At 33.7% G+C, this 22,844-nt stretch overlaps 2 protein-coding genes across 4 annotated transcripts in view; one reads left to right on the forward strand and one right to left on the reverse strand.

The window, feature by feature from the left end:
- The window catches only part of LOC123686460 (rho GTPase-activating protein 7), an 89,604-nt gene that overhangs the window by 8,189 nt on the left and 58,571 nt on the right, over positions 1–22,844 (reverse strand). For both annotated transcript variants that reach the window (XM_045626613.1, XM_045626612.1), the window contains exons 4-6: positions 6,514–6,573; positions 2,802–3,803; positions 1,536–1,808 (exon numbers count right to left, since the gene is read on the reverse strand). In XM_045626613.1, coding sequence (XP_045482569.1) covers positions 1,536–1,808; positions 2,802–3,803; positions 6,514–6,567 — 1,329 coding nt within the window. In that variant the 5' untranslated portion in view covers positions 6,568–6,573. The remainder of the gene's footprint in view (positions 1–1,535; positions 1,809–2,801; positions 3,804–6,513; positions 6,574–22,844) is intronic.
- On the forward strand, positions 883–6,063 carry LOC123686467. Of its 2 annotated transcripts, none has more exons than XM_045626631.1 (4): positions 883–1,294; positions 4,324–4,402; positions 5,086–5,347; positions 5,401–6,063. In XM_045626631.1, exons 2-4 carry the CDS (start codon positions 4,349–4,351, stop codon positions 5,523–5,525), a joined length of 441 nt encoding a protein of 146 aa, XP_045482587.1. In that variant the 5' UTR covers positions 883–1,294; positions 4,324–4,348; the 3' UTR covers positions 5,526–6,063. The 2 variants fall into 2 exon arrangements, with proteins under 2 accessions (XP_045482587.1, XP_045482586.1); XM_045626630.1 differs by having other exon boundaries at positions 4,288–4,402; positions 5,401–6,062.

Consider the following 22,844-nt stretch of genomic DNA (forward strand, 5'->3'; position numbering starts at 1 on the left):
GATTTAATAGAAATGTGAGGAAAGTACTAACAAAGCCACACTGGCGAATGCTTCAGACTCTCGGTGCTTGAGAAATTTTCTCATTTAGTCTAAGCGCGCACGAGATTGCAGAAATATATGCCTTGCGACGCGTGTATATCAAGCTCAAGTAATATCAAGTAGCTTGATATCAAGTCTAGCAATAAATATCTAAAATCAAGTCAACTCAGGCTCAAGTATGTAGCTTTTTACGAGCTTGATTTTCAAGTCAAATAGTGGGTTAAAATGTCAAGCTAGTTGGTTTGAGGTATCCCTAATCATTATTCACAGAAATATTAGTACAAAAGTGAATAATTTTTACCCATCAACATTTTACATGGGATGTTAGCTAGGATTTCCGTAAAGAGGTTGTTTGAAATATTTATTTTTCTGTTAATCCAAAACAGCACATTGGATAGAGATCAAAATTTGCGTTAGGATGTAAAAAAACCATATCAAGAAAAATTTCACGTTGATAGCATCATCAGAACAATAGAAAATTCAATTGAATTAAAGTTGAGTATGCGCTCTTGGACACCACTTATATCTGTATACAGTTCTGAGGTCTCTAAGGGTGTATTTGGGCTGAATGTACAAGCGCTCAAAATTTCTGGACTTCACGCCAGTACTCCTCATTTTTGAGTTAATGGAGTATTTGTATGCTATTATAATGGCTTCAAGGTTAATCCGGAGTTTCTTGCAAAAATTAAATGAATACAAACTTGAACTAGTCTGTAAAAGCTTTTGATTTCACGTTTTTGAAATCCACTTGAAAATCTTTAGACCAATCTATCGGAAATACATACTGAAAATCTAAGGCTCGGATCAAATGCAACTGTTTCTGTAAAATGATTTTATAACCAATACTGGCTAATAGAAAAGTTCAATGTAAATGTTTCGAAATTCCATATTTGACTTCCGAGAAATTGAGGAATATGGTTGGACAGGATTCGCAATTTCCTGTATTGTATAATGTGTGAACCCCTTTAGTTAGAGGAAACTCCGAATTGATCGATGCTGGGATTGACACAATTTGGAGAATGGTAAGGTAAAAATACATTCACAAAGAAAGAACCTGGCTTCTGTTTGCACAGCACTGATTTATTTCATTTTGGCAGTGTACAGGGCGTTTTTTATAGAACTAGATTTTATCAGCGCTCGAAGGCTGATCTCAGTAAAAACAAAACTTCTTCTCGTAGAAGTTGTGCAATCTTTTACAACTTTTTGTTCTACATATTTGAGAAAAATCAGTTAATTATTTCTGTCTTTTCACAAAGTAAGTAGCTGAGGAAAGAATTGGAATGAAATTATTTGCTTTAAGGTCATCGTGAAAATTTCATATTCCAATTTTATTGATGATATTTTCAACGTGATAAATAATTCAATTCAAATGTCATTTGGCTTGATAAATATATATATTTATAAATATATCGATAGAAATCTTTGTAAGAAAACCTCCATAGACATCTTTTGTTGTCCCACTACTGATATTGGAAATTGCCGAAATAGATTCTTACCTTGGGTTGTTGATTTTTCAAAACTGGAGCAGATGATGACTTGTTCCTAAGTACAGCTTGTGGTGTGGAATGAACGATCCAATCGATAGATGGTTTCTGATATTTTATTTCACTCGAAGATATACTTTCATCATCTGCAAGTTCTGTATCTGATACTGAAGTTAAGCAAGGGGAAGATGAGCATTCTGAGCCTTTAGATAAATTAAAGGAGCTTATTGAGAGAGGTGGGGATGTTTGGGTAACTGCATTATGGGCAACGTTTGCTAAGCTCTCCTGCAAAATAGTTGGTGTAAATAAAAAAAACAAAACTTGAAAACGAAAAAAAATTACTTTGATGCATGGCGATTGAAAATTTTCATCCAAAACGCGTGCCAAGTAAGTACCTACTATAAAAAGTACTGTGTTTATTGCACTATGTGAATGGGATAGATTTTTTCCAAATTTTCTTAGATTCGGAGTTAGATCAAATTGAAAGTTTGGAATATTTGCAATTGCAATCTTGTTACCTTATGAGGTTCAAGAAACTTATGTATTTCCCGATAGGTTGAATAGATCTATTTACTTTTTGGTATGAATAAGACCGTTTACTACTATGCAATTCTACTCTTCATTCCTAATGTAATGAACATTTAAAAGCAGAAGGAAGTACTAAAAAGTTAATGGTCATGTTATAATAATTACAAATAGCTTATTATGATTTATTCCTCCAAGGAAAAAATTACCTTCTAGAACTCAAGGTTTAAGCCACTTGCTTAGCAATAAATGACAGCTATTATTAGTTATGGTTTCAACAAAAAAATTGTTCAATTTATATTTTGGTGAAGAATTTTCTAATTCTGTCGAAGCCTTCAGCTTCATACTGAAATGATTAATGATGAAAATACTGAAGTTATCAGGATAATCTCAGTTTTGGCACTTATTTTGGACGAAAAGAAACGAGTATTCTATGGATCAATAGCACATTCGTTAATAATAATAGAAAATAATCAATATTATTTCCATAAAATTTTAATCAAATTGTTACAACATATACAAGTTGTTTGCAATTTTTCAAATACTGAATAGTTTATCACTTCTTGATTCCCATGTTTGAAATACGAAAAATTAATAATGCTTCCTTGATCTAGATCTCCTTTGCCTTAGAGACTGAAGGTGATAAAATCTTTGTTTTGCCAAATCCGGCATATAGATATCGTTGTCATCGTCATCACAAAGTTGCGATAAAAACTTTCCTATAGATGTGAAACACCTCTTGAATATACTCACAGATTGATAGCTGTTGGTACTGCCTATATCAGAAATTAAATCCGTCTCTTTCTCCATTGAGATATTCATTTTGTACATTTGGAGTATCTCGTCCAACTCCTTTGTCAAAAATCTATTCCTTTCAATCTCGTCATCGTTTTCATATTTTTCTCTCAGTTCCTGGATATCAGCCTTGATTGATGCGATAAGAGCTAGCAAATTATCATCTGCTTCATTTTGTAGATCTGTCGTGGTCTCGTCTTGATGATAGATGGCGTTAGGTATTGTATTACACTGAATGCCCGTTTCTTGGTAGGTTATAGGTTTGGAGTTTTTATAAAATAGGTCTTCATAGCACAACGGTCGTTTTTCCTGACAGCAGGCAGAGTTGGTTTCTTGGAAGTAAGTAGGACTGTTTTCTTTATAATAAAGAGGACTACCATTTTGTTGAGACGTGGAAGTATCCTCTTGGAAAAATGAAGGACTTGGACTCCATCGTCTTATTGAAGGTATAATATTCTGGTTAGACAAATAGTTGCCATTCATAGACACATCAGGTGCGTAGAGAAGGTTAGTTTCTGGTGATGCTAAGCAAGGATAGCTTCCAGAGAGGGTAATCCTAGGAGCAGCGAAGCTACTGTCTTGTATTGTGTTATCATTTCCAGTAAATGGCCTTTTATTCCTCAAGCTGTTATACATAAAGCACCCATTCCGATTTTTATTTTCTTGAGATTCTTTCATTGTCTTCTTCAAGCAGCTCTTCAGAGACTGCTCGTTGCTTTTCAATGTGTCTTGGAGATATGGTGAGCCTCTTCCTTCTCTAATGATAACATCCGGTTCTATGTAAATCTCCTCGTAAGCTTCAGCGAAGTGAACTTTGTGTCCGTTGTCTGGTTTTGGATCAACACCATTCTTCACCTTTCGAAAAATTCTTTCGTCTCCTGATAATTTGTTGGCTTGATCCTGTTTGTGAGATGCTGAATGAGTGGCATATTGGTGCTCTAGTACTTGCGAAATGTCATTCTGGAAAAGAAAATTCTTGTAAATTAAACGAGAATACTGTGTATTTTCGTTAGTTATATTCAACAATAAACTCTAGAATAAACTTATAGAACGTGTTTAACACATTCTGTTTGAGAGCTATGAGTTTTGATCTATAAAAATTATTCAATAGACCTTTGGGCAAAATGCTAGCCCACTTCCTTCTGGAAAAATAACACACAAACCTACATCTGTTCTTTTATCGAAATTTTCTTCGATTCGAACATTTTTATGTGGGTTTTTCCGTTGCTTCAGGCCTTTCTGAATGTTATTATTTGCTAGCTGAATAAATGAAACACATTTGGATCGGGAACTGATGAAAACAACAAAAGTAATATTTTATGAACGAAATACGTCCCCCAATAAGATTTTGTGAGTGACAGGAAAGTTAGCAAACTCCCTAATTCCCATTTCTAATACTGAAAATGATGTTAACTTGGCATTGGTCACAGTGAAAGATTTCTAGGATGGTATATAAGGCTGTTACTTCTTCCTGCTCCAGATTCTAGTTTGACTCCCAAGAAGAAATGAACATCCTGCCTAAACTGATCTTATTTTTGGGTTTGGTTCGCAGCTTTCAAGTGAGTACACCTTTTTTTATTCAATACGGTAAGCTTGAAATATTTAAATGGTCAGGCTCATCTGGATTATCAGAATTTCCATATTTTTCGCATTTATTTTTTCAAATTTACACTGATCAAATCATATTTCATCGTAGGGTTACATAATTCTGATAGTTTGATTGATTGATGAGTTCCCAAATAGAATATCGATATCTATCTAGCATATTTCATTGAAATTTTGTGTGTATATTGAATTAATCAAAATACAGATATGTAATTACATATTTCTGGTCTGATATCTCTCCGAATCAAAGAACGGACTGATTGGTTCAGAATTTTTTCAGTTGTTTATTGAGATATATTTTAATGCAGAATAGATGTTCTAAACGGGGATGTTTTGAATATATCAAACAGGAGTTTGTTAATTTTGAATGCTCATCCATTTTTTGTGAAAATCGTTTCAGAGAAGTGATAATAATCTTATTATTTTATGATTATAATTCTTAATTTTGGCGGCTCAAACATTGAAACCTAAGACAGACTAGTATGTTTTTGTTGAGATATGTATTCAGACTTATGAATTTCTTTTTAAAATAAGGGTTCATGCGGAATTACATGGAGAGGAATTGAGCTCAAAAAGCTCTTGACTTCACAATAGTGCTTTTGTTATTTCGGACTTTTCTTATGGTTTATATTTTCAGGCTCTGGACCCCCGAAAGAGAATTTCTGTTTCTCCATTTGTGTTAGATTGGCCTGAAGAGAGTGATAATTTTGAGAAGGAGGCCATCGGGTGTACAAGTGGTGGCTGTACAAAAAGATCAGATCCTGATGGCCCCTTTTGGGCAAATAGGGGAAAGAAGGATCCATCATACCTTCAGAATAAATTGTACGCGCAAGAACCAACTTGGGTTTACTTGTCAGATGAACATTACGGTTACAATGAACCTTTTTTTGTAACTAGAGGTTAGTAAAATATGATTAGAAACTTGGACAAGTCGATGAACATTTTCTTTTAGGGAAAAAGAGATTCGACTTAATGAAGAAAAATCAGTGGCTTCTCAAGGAGGTTGGTCAAGACAAGAGGACAGAAGGAGCTCCAGACCCATTTTTCGCAACTAGAGGAAAGAAAAACGATTATTAGTTTTCTCATTTTCCATTTTTTCCCAAAATGTGATGGTTTTTCAAAAACGAGGAATATGCACTCTCGACAAGAAATGGACTCGTCGTTTTTGATATTTCCATTCAAAATTATACATATCATTATCATAGTCAGAAATGTAGCATCATATAATTCACCCAAAATAAAAATTGTTGGTCATTGACAGTTGGTGTCACGAACGCTATGTTAATCTCATAAATGTTTATTGATGTTGAAAATTTGAATACTGTGAGAATAAATTTGAGGTGAATATCTAATTTTTCAATCTGAATTAGTTGCTTATTTGTCCTGTTTATGTAATTTTCATAGACAAATAGAAGTCTATGTTTATACCTTCAGCGTTTTCACTAGGAAGTCGTTTATTAGAGGAAATGTAAATTCGAATTTTATTGCCTTATTCGCGAATCAAATGGAAAAGTAGATTTGTGAGATCACTCCTATGAAGAAACGATGTTCATCCTGATGTTAAGTATTGCTTGCAGTCAAATATCTATTTAAAATCTCATCAATCAACGTTAAAAGAGCAGGCTTGAGAAACTTGAGTATTGGATTCGTTAAGCACCTGCCCAAAGCCAAAAATTGAGTTATAACACCGATATACTATAAAATTGGATAAATGAGTTCATATCTCCTAGCCGGAAATTGAAGTGAACGATTCATTAACTTTCAATAAAGGAGTGAACAATATAGCTAGCTATCCAGCTTTTCCGTCCAATAGGACAGATTTTTCAAATTCTCTCAAATCATTCAGTGAAATCTGAAATCTATTGGGCACATAGAAAGTGGATATTTTCAATTCACATAAATTTTTCTAGCTGCCAGAAAATAATTTCATTTAACGTATGTTGGTGACGTTACTTTGAAGTATAAACGATCAACTATTCGATTCCATCAGTTGACCCTCCTCGATGCAGTTACATTTATATTTGAAAACGAAAAGTGACATATTTTTAACAATGTGAAGTCTTACCTGGGCTTTCGCTAAGTAGAGCGCTAGCTCCTCATATTGATCGTTCAAACTCATGTAGGCCTGAAAATAAAAAAGAAAATTTGAAAATTTCTGATAGATTGGCTTCGAATAGATAGTGGCAGAATATTGAATTTAGCCACAAATTTACTTAGACGCTGTCAAACTGAAATATATTCTCCGCTTTTTTATTTATCTTATTAATTCATAACACTAAAATTATAAGAATCATTTGAATTTATTCGCAACTTCATGTGAACAAGATTTGGGACACTATATGAAAAATACGTGTCTTCAAAATGTGTTTCTTTTCACATAAAGAGTTCCAAATTAAAACGATATCACCGCTTCATTATCATAACAGCGTGGCGCAGATTTCCATTGAATCGAAATGTGCTCACCCTGTAGATGTCCATAAGATAGGAAGCCAAAGAAACAGTTTCATTGAAAACAATTTAAACAGAATATATCGGATACAATGAAGTTGGTGGTGGTCGGTATACGTGACTATAATGGTAATGTGCATACGAAGATCCACACAGGCTTAGGCCTTTTTTCCTTTGGCATATCAATGGTGCCTGAATAACGAGGCATTGTCACTATGGCACGCGCTTGTGCAGGTGCACCCAGAATGCATTTCTAAATGAACCCGAGGATACAGAGGATGAACTTGAAGAAATGATCGTATAAGATTCTATCGGAAGGCTTTTTTGTGCTCTTTTGAGTCCATCTGAGGATTGAGGGATCCATACATCATTGGGTATACGAAGGGACCAGTGTGTGGTAAGCCACACAAACTTTTCATCTAGATAGCTTTGTCTGGGCCGATTCAATTTTCTTCCCATTTATCTATCAGGCAATCAAAATAGTTATTGTCAATATGTCCTTCCGATATTCATTTGATATAAAAAGTATATCCAAAGTCACTTGAACTAGTCTATAAAAACGCTTGGCCAGAGATAATTGCAAAACAGTCATAAACCATAGGCGCACAATTTTCAAACCCTTGAGTTGAAAATAATATTTTTGCGTAGATATGTATGGGACTCAGATGGCGATTCTTTCAGAAAATTTGTGACGTGAGTTACTTTTGCTGTTACATCAAAAATGATACTTCGTCATTCTACGGTGTTATAATTTGATTATTCTTTATACTCGACCTGTAATATACTAGCAAGAAACGTTATCAACGATGATGAACTGATCGTTGCATAGAATTATAAGAGCACGAAAGTGTGTGAGATGAATTCGGAAATGTTCTCTCTGAAGATAAGACAAACTAGGGTAGAATAGGTGCATGACCTTGAGATCCTTGAATGACATCCAATTTTCTACGGTCAAATTAGCACCTACGTTGCCGAATTGAATTTCATTTCTTCGTTATTGTAAGGCGAAATTTATGTCCCTCAGTGGAAGCAGAAGGCTAAATGATAATGATGTACAGGGTGATTCCCCGCGATGGCCTATTAGACGTTTATGGAAAACTAATAATAATTTTGTGTTGAAAATTTATACAATTTCCTTTTATACCGGAAACAGAGAACTACTTTCTTATTTCAAGCGGCACACCCAGTATATTATTGCATTATCAAATAGCTTGGTTGATGATAATTTCAGCAATATGGCAATACTTGAGTATGAGCTCAACGGTTCATAAGTTGAAGAGATTCCTATAGAAATCTTATGAAAAGTTTTTTGCAAAAAACCTATATTTTTTATTCATTCAGTCAATTCTGGCTACGTAGCTGCTAATTTGACGTATAAGAGCCTCAACATAATATGACTATTCTTCATGATTTCTCAAACCAGTAATAACATTGCTAAAAATCAGAAAATGTAATGAAAATTTTGTTGGTTAATTTCATTTTAATCAATTCTTTCTTCAGTGGAATGAAGATATTTATTAGGATGCGAAATCATTTTCTTCAGAACCCATAATATATCAATTCTGACTTTGAAAGTAAATGGAGGAATAGATTTGATTGCGAAATATTCATCTTTTTTTACATAAACCGTAGATTTGTGCCAAACATCATAGTCGAAATCATTAAAAGCATCAGTCACACAACGAACTAAAACTACGTAAAAATGCATTTCAATAATACCCCTATGGAACACACTGGTCTATGCGAATTATTGGAAAGTAATTAAGAAGTGACAGATGCAGCCAATGAGTGTAACCAAAAACTCTCTCAAAGTGGAAAGGGGAATACGAGGGGAAATATTCAGCCAATAAGATCATTCAAATCGGGACATTCTTGTTTCCAAGACGATCTGCTAAATACCGGGGTTTATTTGAGAGTATTGATAGCAATATTTTCATAAATTCCAAAGGAATTTCTGGAAATTTGGAATTCTGGAATTTGGATTGCTAAAAATGATTTTTCATATTTTTTGGCGATTAAAAAGCAAAAAATGTATAATCTGCTAATATTTATTAATTTTATTATTTCAAATTGTAGAAAATAAAAAGCCGCAATTTTTCAAAAACATATTTACTTTGAAAAAAGATTTCCAATTTTTGAAAAACAACTGGAAGATCATGAAATATATTTCACTGCCAAAGTGAATGATTGATGATGAATGATTTGATGGAAATTTCAAAAGTGGAAAAGGGAACATCCATTTTTCAAAACATGGAAATTTATATCAATGATTTGAGAATATTGGGATAAAATATTCAATAATATTATTCATGAATCAATTTTGTTGTTAGTATTATGTAATGTTAATACACATACATCGATTAATTTTTACCGTTTAGTTACGAACTTGCACTTATTGCAGCAACGATTCAAATGAATCCAGAGGTAAACGATAAATATCTGCGCCAGTCCAAAATATTCCCAAAATCATAATCTAGATGTGAGTGGAGGGATAGACTCAGTTCGTATTTTGTAGGAAACGATAATGATGTTATTTTATTTTGTGATGTTTTCACGGTATTGTGGAGGATATGATACAACAGCGAAATAAAAATTTTGAAAATTAATAAGCCTTAATCCTAAAAAACTGTCTAAATGAAAAACCTATCCTTGAATTTTGAAGCCAATAAAGTTTTTGGATATAATTCTCAAATATGGATAAAATGAGCTATTGTTTTCTGCCTATCAAATAATTATGAACCTTGATTTAATATCCTTCAAACGAAACAGTATTCTAACGTTATTCAATGAAAAAGGAAAACCTTTTTTAATTAGAAGTTCTATCAACCGTTACTAATGGCCAGTTCATCATAATATATATATATATATATTTACTACTGAAATTCATCAATGAAATTACATTTTAATATATAAAAACGTAAAATTACATCCAATAGTCATACCGAAGACGAGTTAGGAAGTGTGGTTAGAACAGATTCAAAGCTGAATGAAAATTATGGACAATTTTTGATATAAACTAGGTAAGTATTCAAATTGCTTGATCATTTTTAAGGTAGTTGGAGCTTTCTGATTCTGTCACTATTTTGCTGAGTCAAATGTGAATTTTCAGAGATCAGCACTTGAGCGGATCTGCTACTAAAATCTAGTTCAATCATGAACGCTTTTTACACTGTCAAAATGCAATAAATCAGTGCTGTGCAAACAAAAGTCAGGTTCTTTCTTTGAGAATGTTTTTTTTTAGCTAACCATTCTGCAAATTGTGTCAAATCCATAAAGCATCGATCAATTCTAACTAAAGGTGTTCACACATTATACAATACAGGAAATTGCCATTCCTGTCCAACAACATTCCACAATTTCTCGGAAGTGGAATAGTGAATTTAGAAAATATTCCACATATTGGACTTTTCTATTAGTGATTATTGGTTATAAAATTATTTTATAGAACCAGTTACATTCGAGAGATATCCGATAGAATGGTCTTAATTAAGATTTTCAGGTGTATTTCAAAAATTTGTATTCATGCAATTTTTTCAAACCGTTATAATAGCATACAAATACTCAATTAACTCAAAAATGAAGAAAGCACAAACGTGAAGGTTGAGCTTTTGAGCGTCAATGCGTGAATTACACTCTTAGAGACTAGATAAACAGGATAAACGAACGAAAGCTCATAAGCTCCGTACTTTACGTCAGTTTGAGCTGAGGCAAAGGTTTTGAGTATGTCCCATAGGATGTTCTCAACTAAGATTTTGAACCAGTTTTCCAAAACTCATCAACTATCGCGTTTGAAAGTAGCAGATTTGGTTTCGCTTCTTACCGTTCGTTGAAGTTTCGATTTGCCAAAAATAATCACTTCGAAGCGTACAGAAGCACGTAGTGGATTGCCTGATCTTCACAGCAATTTAGCACGCGCTATAAAGAAAGATTGAATATCGCATTTTTTTTCACTTAAATTCATACCGGTTGTTTTATTGTCAATTTGACGATCCGAAATTCCTGGAATCCGAAGTTACGCTCATTTGCTCTAACACGAAGATAGTTAAAGAATTTCGGTGTTAAAATATCTCAATTTGATATAATCTACTTTTTTTCGAAACTTAAAAGTTTTCGGCAATTTTATTCACATAATTTTATATTCAAATATTCATGATATCATTATAAGATTTTTTTTTGATTTTCTTGCCAAATCATGGAAAAAACTGGGGACAGATGATGGATGGATTTTTTATTTGATTCTTTCAAACGTTAACTGAAAATTGCAGGGGTGTTTGAAATTTATTTCTCCTCGAACGTTCATTATTGATTTATCTTAATCTTTTCATCACTTCTTAGTTTAAAAATTTTATATAGATTACACCCTTAAATAATCACATTTCATTCAGGAATAAGTATATTATTTTACAATAACGAATGAGGGGGAGTCAGTATTCAAAAGGCTGAGAATCTCTGTTGCAGAGGGACAGGATGTACTTCTTTGTAGGTGCAGCCTTGCATTTCTCGGGACGTTGCGTATTCATCAGTACATTTGAATGGAGCGATTATATATTTGTGTTTATTAAATTTTCTATATATGTTGGAATGCCAACGCTAAATTCACACAATGGCCGTTGTTTCAGTGCTTGTAACCTACATTACACTTCTGTCTGGTTATTCTAGTCCAAAAATTTAGATTTCTCCTTCAAAATTTTCAATAATGTGCAATAATGTATAGTATGTAATTGGATAGGTTTGAAGCTGAATTACATTGAACGAATTCGAGTAGATTTGTCACTCAATGATTATGACATATTATGTATTTCAATATTTATAATATTATTATTATATAAAGCTGTTTGAGTACAATAAAACTGAATTTTTGCGTCGATATGAGACGATGGATGAAACATGGCTCCATCATTTCACTCCGGAGTCCAATCGACAGTCAGCTGAGTAGACTGCAGACGATGAACCGAATCCAAAGCGAGGAAAACACAACAGTCAGCTGGCAAGGTTATGGCATCAGTATTCTGGGATGCGCAAGGTATAATTCATTGATTATCTTCGAGAGAGCCAGACCATCAACAGCGATCAATATATAGCGTTATTGGATCGTTTAAAGGATTAAATCGTTAAAAAACCGCCCCATTTGAAGAAATGAAAGTGCTGCATCCACCGTATTCGCCAGATCTGGCTCCCAGCCACTTTTTTCTGTTATCAGACCTAAAAGAATGCTCGCTGGAAAGAAATTTAGCGGCAATAAAGAATTAATCGCTGAAACTGAGGCCTATTTTGAAGCGAAAGACAAATCGTACTACAAAAATGGTATCGAAAAGTTCGAAGACGCTATAATCGCTATATCACCCTCGACGGCAACTATGTTGAATAATAAAATCAAATTTTGTGAAAAAAATGAGTTTTACTATAGCAGATCAGGGACTTTTCAATTGGCCTGTTACGATCAAATAGTAACCTTCCTCTTGGTATTAAAATTTTGGAGGTCCAAGCAGAATTTCATGAAGAAATCACATGTTGAACAAGCGCAAAAAAGCTCCTGACGTATTATAACGGTAGGTACCAGCTTTCTTCGTATTGTTATCAGATCTAGAAATCTTGCCCACTTCAGAGGCTTTTTAATGAACCTATTAACAAAGCTTCGTATCAATCTATGAGAACGCCAAAATGAACCAGGAGTTGTATTAATAAATCTATAGTTGGGAATTTATGATTGCGTGCCTTCAAAAAGACATTATCAGTTCCAACAATGAAAGATCTTCGTTTGGTACTTTTATCTTAGCTTGTGTCTTATCTAATTTACTATAATGAAGAACAGTCCGTTGTATGTTTCATATCCCGGGGACATCATTTCATCAGATTAATAGCACGAAGAAAATACGCCAATTTTCAATCTTTGTTCGGGAATTTTGAATAATGATCCTCTTGGGAACATAACAGGCCAATTGATAAGTCCCCGGTCTACCATAGTACCATTGTTTTGGCAAAATTCGATTTTATTATTCAACATAGTTGCCTTCGAGGGCGATACAGCGATTACAGCGATCTTCCAATTTTTCGATACCATTTTTGTAGTACGATTTGTCTTTCGCTTCAAAATAGGCCTCAGTTTCGGCGATTACTTTTTCATTGGCGCTAAATTTCTTTACAGCGAGCATTCTTTTGAGATCTGAGAACAGGAAAAAATCGCTGGGGGCCAGATCTGGCGAATATGGTGGATGCAGAAGCAATTCATGCAATTTTGCAATTGTTTTCATTGATTTGTGACACGGCGCATTGTCTTGATGAAAAAGCACCTTTTTTTCAACGATTTCATCCTTTAAACGATGCAATAACGCTATATAATAATCGCTGTTGATGGTTTGGTCCTTTTGGAGGTAGTCAATGAATATTGTATCTTGCGCATCCCAGAATACTGATGTCATAACCTTGCCAGCTGACTGTTGTGTTTTTCTTCGCTTTGGATTCGGTTCATCGTGTGCAGTCCAATCAGCTGACTGTCGATTGGACTCTGGAGTTAAGTGATGAAGCCATGTTTCATCTACTGGCACAAATCGACGCAAAAATCCTCTTTTCAGAACTGGCTCCCAATGATTGCTAAGCGATGTTCATAGGGGTCCATATCCCTGAAAAGCATCGATGATCTCTCATCTCAGGACTATGTATGTTATCATTGTCGGCAACTCAATGCAAGTTGAAGAAGATATTTCATTGTGAATGCTTATCTTATCAAAGGAGGAAATTTTGTGGAGTGCCATTTTTGGGAAAATCATGTGGAGTATTTGTTTGGTAGAAATTTCAACTACTCAAACCACCCTCAATTAAAATAAATACAAGAATGGCAAAAACACGCGTATTCATAGTTATGTAACGTAGCTGTTTCAGTTGAATACAGAATCCACTCGAAAAGTGAATTCTTATCGATCGTTACTTTATTCAACTTTTATCACTGACTGGCTTCTATCGACGACTGCTTTATTTTATGACCATCCTTTGAATGTAACCAGAAATTCTTGCTTCTCTCCAATGCTTGTTTGAATTAGAAAGCATCAAGATGGTGCGGATATTAAATGTACCATTTTTATCTGCAATTACTGAACAAAAACTTGCAGCTTAAGCTGCTTAGTCCTATAAGAATGTTTTACGTTTCCTGCAGCAATTTTTATATAGGAAATTGAAAATCATTCGATATTGTTATAAGAAATAATACTTTCTGTAATTTGATATCAATTTTCAAACAAAATACAACGTAAATAAAAAATATCAACATTTTTAGAGTTTGTAGCTTTGAAGTGCATAGTGCATAGTGCCAAATATCTGCGAGAAATTAAGCCCAGAAAATATTTGTCAACATAGACATAAAAAGGCATATTGTGTATCAAACCTAGCCTAATCCCACTAATATGGTCTGCTATAAGGATGATTAAGAAATTATCCATGCCGGTCCTGGATTGTTGGTCCGTTCTTTATGGAAATATTTAGTTTATTCGGCAACCGAAAACACAAAGGTCGTGGGCTCACCAGAGGCGTAGTAAGGTAACCAAGATTCCAGGTGTAAATATAGAAAATTTACAGGGAAATGAATATATAGTCAAGTAGTAGTTTTTCAATCTCAAGTCAAGTATTTATTTATCAAGTACTTGTATCATATCAAGCTATTTGAGTTTTAGCAGTTTTATTGTGTAGTGTCACATCCATAAAAAAAAAGATGAAATGAGAAGGAACCTCGCCAAAAACACTTTCATTTATTGAACTTATTGTATAAAAGAACCGAAAATATCAACTTTTCAGAAATAAAAACTTAAATTAAACCACTACAAATCATAACGAAATAAAAAATAAAACTTTTTAATATTGAAAAACGTCCAGGCTTTGTTTGATTTCATAATTATTCCATCCAGGATCTAAGACACATAAGGCATCTTATAGATTTGTCGCCTAACCTATTGCGGGTTTTTGTAACTGTAAGAGCAGCTCTGGAAAATTGTCTTTCAACGGGAGCTGAAGATACTGGCGTTGATAAAAAATCCTTGGCCATTTTGGCCAAGTTTGGAAAGATATTTCTGAAACTAGATCCAGCTTCTTTTTAGATTTCATAGAAACTTTGAAATGATCCAACCCAGGAAGATTCCGCCAGGGTTTCTTTTTCTGTTTTTTCCTTCTCCTGAAGCTATTTCTTGTAGATACATTTACCTATTCCAAAAAAAGATTCTGTGCTTTTATTCTGGCAAGTATATTCAATATCAAGAAATGAAAAATTCTCTGAAACCAGACACAAAATTAGTCATGATTAGAGGCCCCGCATGTTTTCTGTTAGCTACACCACTGGAGCTGACCGGCTCTCTTTTCTATGTCCCAAAGCACGACCTTTCCAGACAGCCCAAACTGATATAATCTCGAATATCGCAGACGCATTATATATATAACCCTTTTAGTTCGTGTTCACTCTTTTCGGGCTTGTAATTCCCAATGAAATACGAAAAAAAAAATTGATTACAAAAAACAGTCGAGAGAAATAAGGTGGCAACTTTTTTTCTCTCTGATGTGGAAGGAATGAATATTTTAACAGACAGTTCCTTTCTTCATGTTTATTCCTGACGTTCAAACCAATCTACGATTTTTCATATATTTCGGATTATGTTAATTGTCCAATCCCAGTTACTTTGTTGGTTATTTCTCGCTGAATTGAACAGGTTTCGATATGAAGGTTGCATTCCACTCTATTCGAAGAAGGATCTGAATATGATTATCGAAGGAAACATAATTATCAAACAGAATCTCTAAAATATCCTTTTTTGAATTGTTGGTATGTTTGTGAGGTAATACGAAGATCACTCTATTTCCTTCAGAAAATGTATTTTGATCAAAATGAGATATTGAATTCTTATCATTGTTTTACGCCGGAATTAGGCTCTTATTATTTATCTCATAGATCTTATCTCATTTGTTCTCCAGTTCAACCAAACAGTAACGTCATTGGAGAAGTGTTAAATGTTGTGTATTGACACACATTTCGACATAAGATGTGTACTCTAAATATTTCTATTTTCACTAGAACATGTGAACATTGAATGTGACATATATGGGTAATGACCGTTATAAACGTCGCGAAAGAACTTGTGAAAATCAAGTAATGTGCCTTCGAGAAGCACCAAATGAATTACATTACATAGTAGGAAAAAATGATAAAAACGCTGAAGTGGAGACAGGAGAATTTATGCGTTGGTTCAAATTTGTATAATATATTAGGCCAATAAAAAAGTCCCCGGTCTAATGCACAGTATTAAATCCATATGATTTTTAGTTAGTACCAACCTTCAAACGAAACGTGTCAAAATTTGACAGCTGTCCGAGCATTAGTTTGTGAGATATTGCGTTGTGAGTGTAGCTACTTTTGTTATTTGAAAAAAGGTAGAAAAAAGATAATTTCGTGTGCTGATAAAGTGTGCAAAATGGGTGCCGCGCGAGCTCACAATCGATCAAATCAACAACGTGTTAATGATTCTGAGTAGTTTTTGAAGCTGTTTAAGTGCAATAAACCTACATTTTTGCGTCGATTTGAGCCAAAGTTTATGGTGGTCTAATGGCTTCAGTTCTTGAATTTTCTAAGAATGTGAAGCCAAACTCTTTTTAAAAATTTTCCATGTTGTTGTTTGAGAAAGATTGAATTGTTGAGAACGATGTGGAACCTATGATTTATATTTTCTCCTACACTTGTTCCTACCAAATCAATACTTTTCTGTGCGTGCATTCCTTTGCTTTACTGGTGCTCTTGTATCGTGTAAAAAATTCAATTTAAAATTTGTCTACAATACCATTTCTCACGAAAATTTCAATGTACGTGAAAAGATTTTTTTCTAGTAAATGAACCGACAAAAAGAAATGTGTGAATGAGAAACAATACAATTCAAATTGTTTGTGGACAATGACTTGTCGATTGACTCAATGGAATGCCATCACTTGCAAGTGTACAATGTTTTGAAGATTATGTATTCTGTGAGTGTACCTCAAGTATACGTTTCCTTCATAGCTGTATTGTTTTCAATGAACTGTTAGGGTAAATCTAGTCACTTTATTGATATAACATTGTCAAGCCCAGTTTTCCTCAGTGATTTGTGTAATTTTTTCATTGAGATCAATCAACAACTTGCTGAGGATTATTAAGAGGACTATTGATTTTTTTTGATGCAGGCTTGGAACAAAAATTCTCAATTGAATATTTCATGATACATTCAATTTTTGTGAAAAAAGTCCTTTAACAAGCCTTGCTCTTCAACTCAATGTTTTATTCCAGACGTGAAATAAATAATTTCGCTATATACTCATTTGTAATTCCAGACAACATTCTTTCAAGATATTGAACTCTTGCTGATTTTTTGTGATGTAGAATAACGAACAATGCACTTGACTTTTTCCCAATAATTTTTTATTTTTGGTCTGTTTGATATGTATTCAGAATGGTATCGCAATACTTCAAAGGCTAAAAGTTAATCGAAGAGATTGTTGATTTGCAATTATTTGGAAGTCGTAAAATTATATGCCAAAAATAGGAATATTAACCTCTGATGAGGTTGATTCATTTGATACTTCAAAGATAATCCAAAATATTCATTAATTTATGTTATCAATTACATATAATTATTTACTCCATTGAAATTATATTTTTATAAATACCCTGTTCCGTCGTAATCTTTGTACATTAGATAAAGATATTTTTAGATTTTAGCGTTAACTTATTACGTTCGAGAATTTCTCATCAATGAAACAACGATTATTTCGGTCATTCTTCTGTTTTATCAAGAACTTTCCACTTATTGCGTTTTGAGATATGGGGAATCTAAAAAAAGACACTGCTAATTTTGAATTAGTATTATTTTTTCTTCAAACAAGATATCTCATTATCTCAAAACCGTATGTTTTATACGCCACTTGTCTCATCTACACCACTTGCTTCAGAAGTAAGCTTAGCTTCCCTTATATGATATTTCTATTATATAGAGGTGCCTTTTCGTCAATCCTTCTGACCAGGATATTCTGTTTTCTTTGCTGAATGAGGGTAACAATTCTTCATCTTAAAAGTACATCCAAGAAGACACCGAAGCTATTTTTGTTTTCCAATTTCTCATTAAACTTTAACTTTTGAGCTTCTAGAGTGGTACTTAGCCTATCTCTTAGATACGTATTTATATAAACGGAGGCGCAAAAGCTTTTGAGTCGCTTTTCTGTTATATACAGGGTGTTCCGGGAGTAACAGTACATACTCTTACCAGAGGTACCCGTACTCGCCTATTCCTACTCTACCTCTGGTAAGAGTATGTACAGTTACTCCCGGGACACCCTGTATATACCAGAAAAGCGACTCAAAAGCTTTTGTATGTATTTCTATCCTATCTTCTGACATCAATTTCGAATAGGTATACAATATAAGTAAAACAGTATCGTCCACACTTAACCTCCTACAGAATTATACTGTAAGTAAATGAACCCATTGTAAAATTCTAATTACCTCATATGGTGGCGTTATTTTGCCATTGTAATGTTACCGTTCCTATTTCTCAGAAAACATCGACTTGTTTACAATAAGAATATCATTGTTTACGACACAGAGAGCAATTAATGTATGACCAGGTAATATCTTCATGAATTTAGTTGACGTTTTAAGCAGATTTAAGTAAACACATTGAATTGAAGAAATCTTACGTTGCTCAAAACCCGATATAAGAATCCCATTTACTTAAATGGTACTGCTCAGCTATGATTCGGTAAATGAATTTTTAATGACACATGTAACAGTCTAGGTTTCATGAATGTTTTGAATATTGTGGTATTTCGACTTTATTCGCAATGATGAACTTTTCAAATTTTAATATCACCCAATACTTCTATACCTTGGAAATAAGATTAATGACTTTTTAGAGGCTTAAAATTAAGACCTCATATTATATAAACTCATTTCTTGAAAACATAACGACATAACAGACCAATTGAAAAGTCCCCGGTCTACCATAATAAAACACATTTTTTGGCAAAATTAGATTTTATTATTCAACATAGTTGCAATTATAGCGATCTTCCAACTTTCCGATGCCATTTTTGTTGTACGATTTGTCTTCGCTTCAAAAAAGGCCTCAATTTCGGCGATTACTTCTTCATTGGCGCTGAATTCCTTTCCAGCGAGCATTCTTTTGAGGTCGAGAAAAAGAAAAATTTGCTAGGGACCAGATCTGGCGAATACGGTGGATGCAGAAGCAATTCGAAACCCAATTCATGCAATTGTTTCCAATGATTTGTGACCCGGCGCATTGTCTTGATGAAACAGCACCTTTTTTCCAAATGCGGTCGTTTTTTAAAGATTTCATCCTTTAAACGATCCAATAACGCTATATAATAATCGCTGTTGATGGTCTAGCATTTTGGAGGTAATCAATGAATATTATACCTTGCGCATCCCAGAATACTGATGCCATAACCTTGCCAGCTGACTGATGTGTTTTTCCTCGCTTTGGATTCGGTTCATCGAGTGCAGTCCACTCAGCTGACTGTCGGTTGAACTTCGGAGTGAAATGATGGAGGCATGTTCCATCCATTGTCACATATTGACGCAAAAATTCAGGTTTATTGCACTTACACCTGGTGCAGCCCCCGGTAACTCTTCATCAAGCCAAGATTTTTTCCCTTCAAAAAGCAATATTTTATCTGCACATGAAATTCTTTTTTTTAACGAAAGTAGCTACACTCACAACGCAATATCTCACAAACTAATGGTCGGACTGCTGTCAAATTTTGACACGTATCGTTTGAAGGCTGGTACTAACTAAAAATCATATGGGTTTAATACTAGCACCGCCATTTGTGAATTAGACCGGGGACTTTTCAATTGGCCTAATACGCCAAAATGATTGAACTCACATCTGGACCATTCCGTATACAACTACGATGAAATTATGACCCGTAGTGTAAAATTGGCAGTTATATTTGTGATAATAGGAGAAATTATAACTATAGTGTTGAATTTCTCAAATTGGCCACTCAGAGCCAGGAAAATTCTTTGGGCTCGGTTTGTTCATTCAGTTCTTTTATGCAATGCATTACCAAGATTGTCTATGGCAATTCCAAGGACCGAAGAAAAAAGTTGAATTGTCATTTTGTTCTTTATGCGAAGTGGATTGAAAGAGCAATGACCGACAAAATTGTTTCATGAAAAACATCAGCCAGTCTGTAAGTTAGTGTCACATCGAGTCATTCATCAAGGACTGGACGTTATACGGGTGGTCAGAAAGTATGACGACATTGCCTCTTGCTTCAGATCGATCGTTTTCTCTACAGCAATCTGCCTTTATCATTCGGAACAAATATCGAACACAATGCCTGTTTAAATTAACGCATAACTGAAAGGTCAGAGGAAGCTATCGGTACTCTTGATAATATTTTACTTAGAATTAGTTTATTCTATAACGTGGATTTTTCTGAATTAGGTGATATCGAACTGTTCTGATGATGCCATAAATCGCTCTCCACGATTTAACACGCTTGCCAATTGAATTCTCTTCATTCATGACTACAGAACTTTATAGAGTAAAACTTTTGAATTTTCAATACCATGAATTTGTAGGTTTTCGGAAATATTTTTTCCAAATCGACTTTTTCATTTTTACCTTTCAATATTCAGCGGTTCTGAACGATCTATATGGAATCAGAACTTAATTACATTATACAAACTGAATTACTTTATAAAAATGTATTTACCTACTTTGTAGAAACTCAATTACTTTATAATAACTTATTTACTTTATAGTAACTCAGTAAAAAGTATCCAAGTTAGTGTCAAATACTTCTATTATTGTTTCGCAAATTAACATGTACCTCGGATACTAACTTAAAAAAGTATTTTAGAGGCCGAAAATTTCCCTAGATAGCGAAAAGTATGTAAGTTACCTTATTTGAAATAAATATTTTAGTAACTAGATAGGTACTTAAGTAACAGATATTCCTCCACAAATTAACTTGTCTTGTACTTAGTTAGGTAATTTTCAAAAGGGGCCGAGAAAAGTTGTGGATAATGAATGAAGCGATTTTATTTTCTTCATTTAAACATTTACGTTACTTATTCCATTGAATGAAGCCAGAATTACTATAGCGTGAATTGAACATTCGTATAATGTATTTCAACATGCACGTACATAATAACATATGAAGTTTCAAATATGTTTTCAATTATAGCGTAGCGGAGAATATGGAATTGTAGACTTCCGTTCACCAATTTTCAATATAATTTTATTAGGGTGTTCCACTTGAGAAATTCTGTAATTATCTTGTTCACCAACTACAGCCCTGTACTAGTCGATGTGTACTGCAATTCGTATCTTCACATCTGAAATATATTCATCATTGCCAATGGTTTTGAAGATTTTGTTGTACTCAATAATTAGAACACCCACATCGTCATTATAAATAATTGGCAAAATCTGAAATTGGTAGAATCGGTTTCTCTGATTCAAATATTGAAACTTACATTTCCAATTTGAAAACTGATTGGAATTGTTAAAAATAGATCAATTCTCTTTATCCCGGCTTCACTTCAGTTGTTTCCTCATTTTTTCCTAATGAGTTATAATTTTCATTATTATTACAATTCACATGATATTGAAACAATAATCAAATCAATGCAACAAATGCAAAATAATATTCATAACGTTGAACACTACAAAATATAAGATTTTCTAATAGGAATTATGCAATTTAAAATTGTCATAATGGCAACACTGTGTATTAATTTTTGACATTTCTAATGTCATTTACGCTCAGTAGTCTATGTCATTTAATCATGGAGAGATACACGCTGCAACAACGTTTAGAAATTGTATCCTCAACCTTAAAAAGAATTCATGGATTATATTATTTAGTTGATCAACTCACGATTCGTCGTATCTTAGACAAATTTGAAAGGGTTTTTTTAAATGGTATAAGAGTTCCAGTGCCAAGTACTGAGCGTTTCAAATTTGTCTAAAATACGACACATAGTGAGTCAGTTAACTGAAACAATGTCGTCTATGAAATCTTCCAAAATTTCTCGCAGTATTCACCAATGAGCTCTGAATTTAATGAAGAAATTTCCAAATGTTGTTGAATCGTGTATAAAATGGTAAAATTTACTGAACCCAGAAGACATAAGAAATAGCAAAAAATAGAACGCAGGATTGCCATTATAACCTTATTAAATGGTATAATTCCTATTGGAAAATCATTTATGTAAAATTAAACTATTTATGTAGATAGCAATTGCTTGCAGGACGACGATAAGCAGCCTGTAATTTCAAACGTCCTTAAAGATAACATAATCGATGAGAAACAGAAAAAAAAATAAAAAATTTCGCGTGCTTATTCGGGGGGGTCTAATAAATCTTGAATATATGACTCTGTAAGAGTTCTATACCAGCATGAAACACAATATACGCAATAATTCAATCGGATTCTACTTTCTGTGAACAGTTAGACACCTGTATAGGATGGTATCCTGCGTACGTTGGTGCGTACAAGCGGCTTTTTAGTGAAATTCTATACTTCGATCACGTGGATAATTGAGAAAAGCAACCATTGGACTTTCCAATAGAAATAGAAGAAATTCCCACAGAACGGAATTTAGCTTGTCTTTGGAAAATAAGTGTATACAGGGTGGCTACTTTTTCAATGGGATTGTATTGGTAACTTTTAAACCATAAGAGTTAGAAGGTCGGTCAAATGGAGAAAAAGTTGCATGCATAGAAGCATTGTCAAGCAGTTCAAACAAATCGAGATTTTCAGGGCCGGTTATTGAGATATCATAAGGAAAGTGAATTCTGTCATTTTGATTTTTCTTTTTTTCCCACTTTATATAAAATATTATCAAAAAATGTGACAGGAATTTTTTATTCGACAGTAAATTGTTCTCAATTTGACGTAATCAGATTTCGTATC

The sequence above is a fragment of the Harmonia axyridis genome, chromosome X, assembly GCF_914767665.1.
Source record: "Harmonia axyridis chromosome X, icHarAxyr1.1, whole genome shotgun sequence".
In the NCBI taxonomy this organism is placed as follows: Eukaryota; Metazoa; Arthropoda; class Insecta; order Coleoptera; family Coccinellidae; genus Harmonia; species Harmonia axyridis.

Excerpts from the sequence above, each read along its gene's own strand:
- LOC123686467 (XM_045626631.1), top strand. The coding sequence starts at position 4,349 with ATGAACATCCTGCCTAAACTGATCTTATTTTTGGGTTTGGTTCGCAGC. Across the intron at positions 4,403-5,085 it reads GTTTGGTTCGCAGCTTTCAA|GCTCTGGACCCCCGAAAGAG; the intron begins GTGAGTACACCT and ends TTATATTTTCAG. Across the intron at positions 5,348-5,400 it reads ACCTTTTTTTGTAACTAGAG|GGAAAAAGAGATTCGACTTA; the intron begins GTTAGTAAAATA and ends ATTTTCTTTTAG.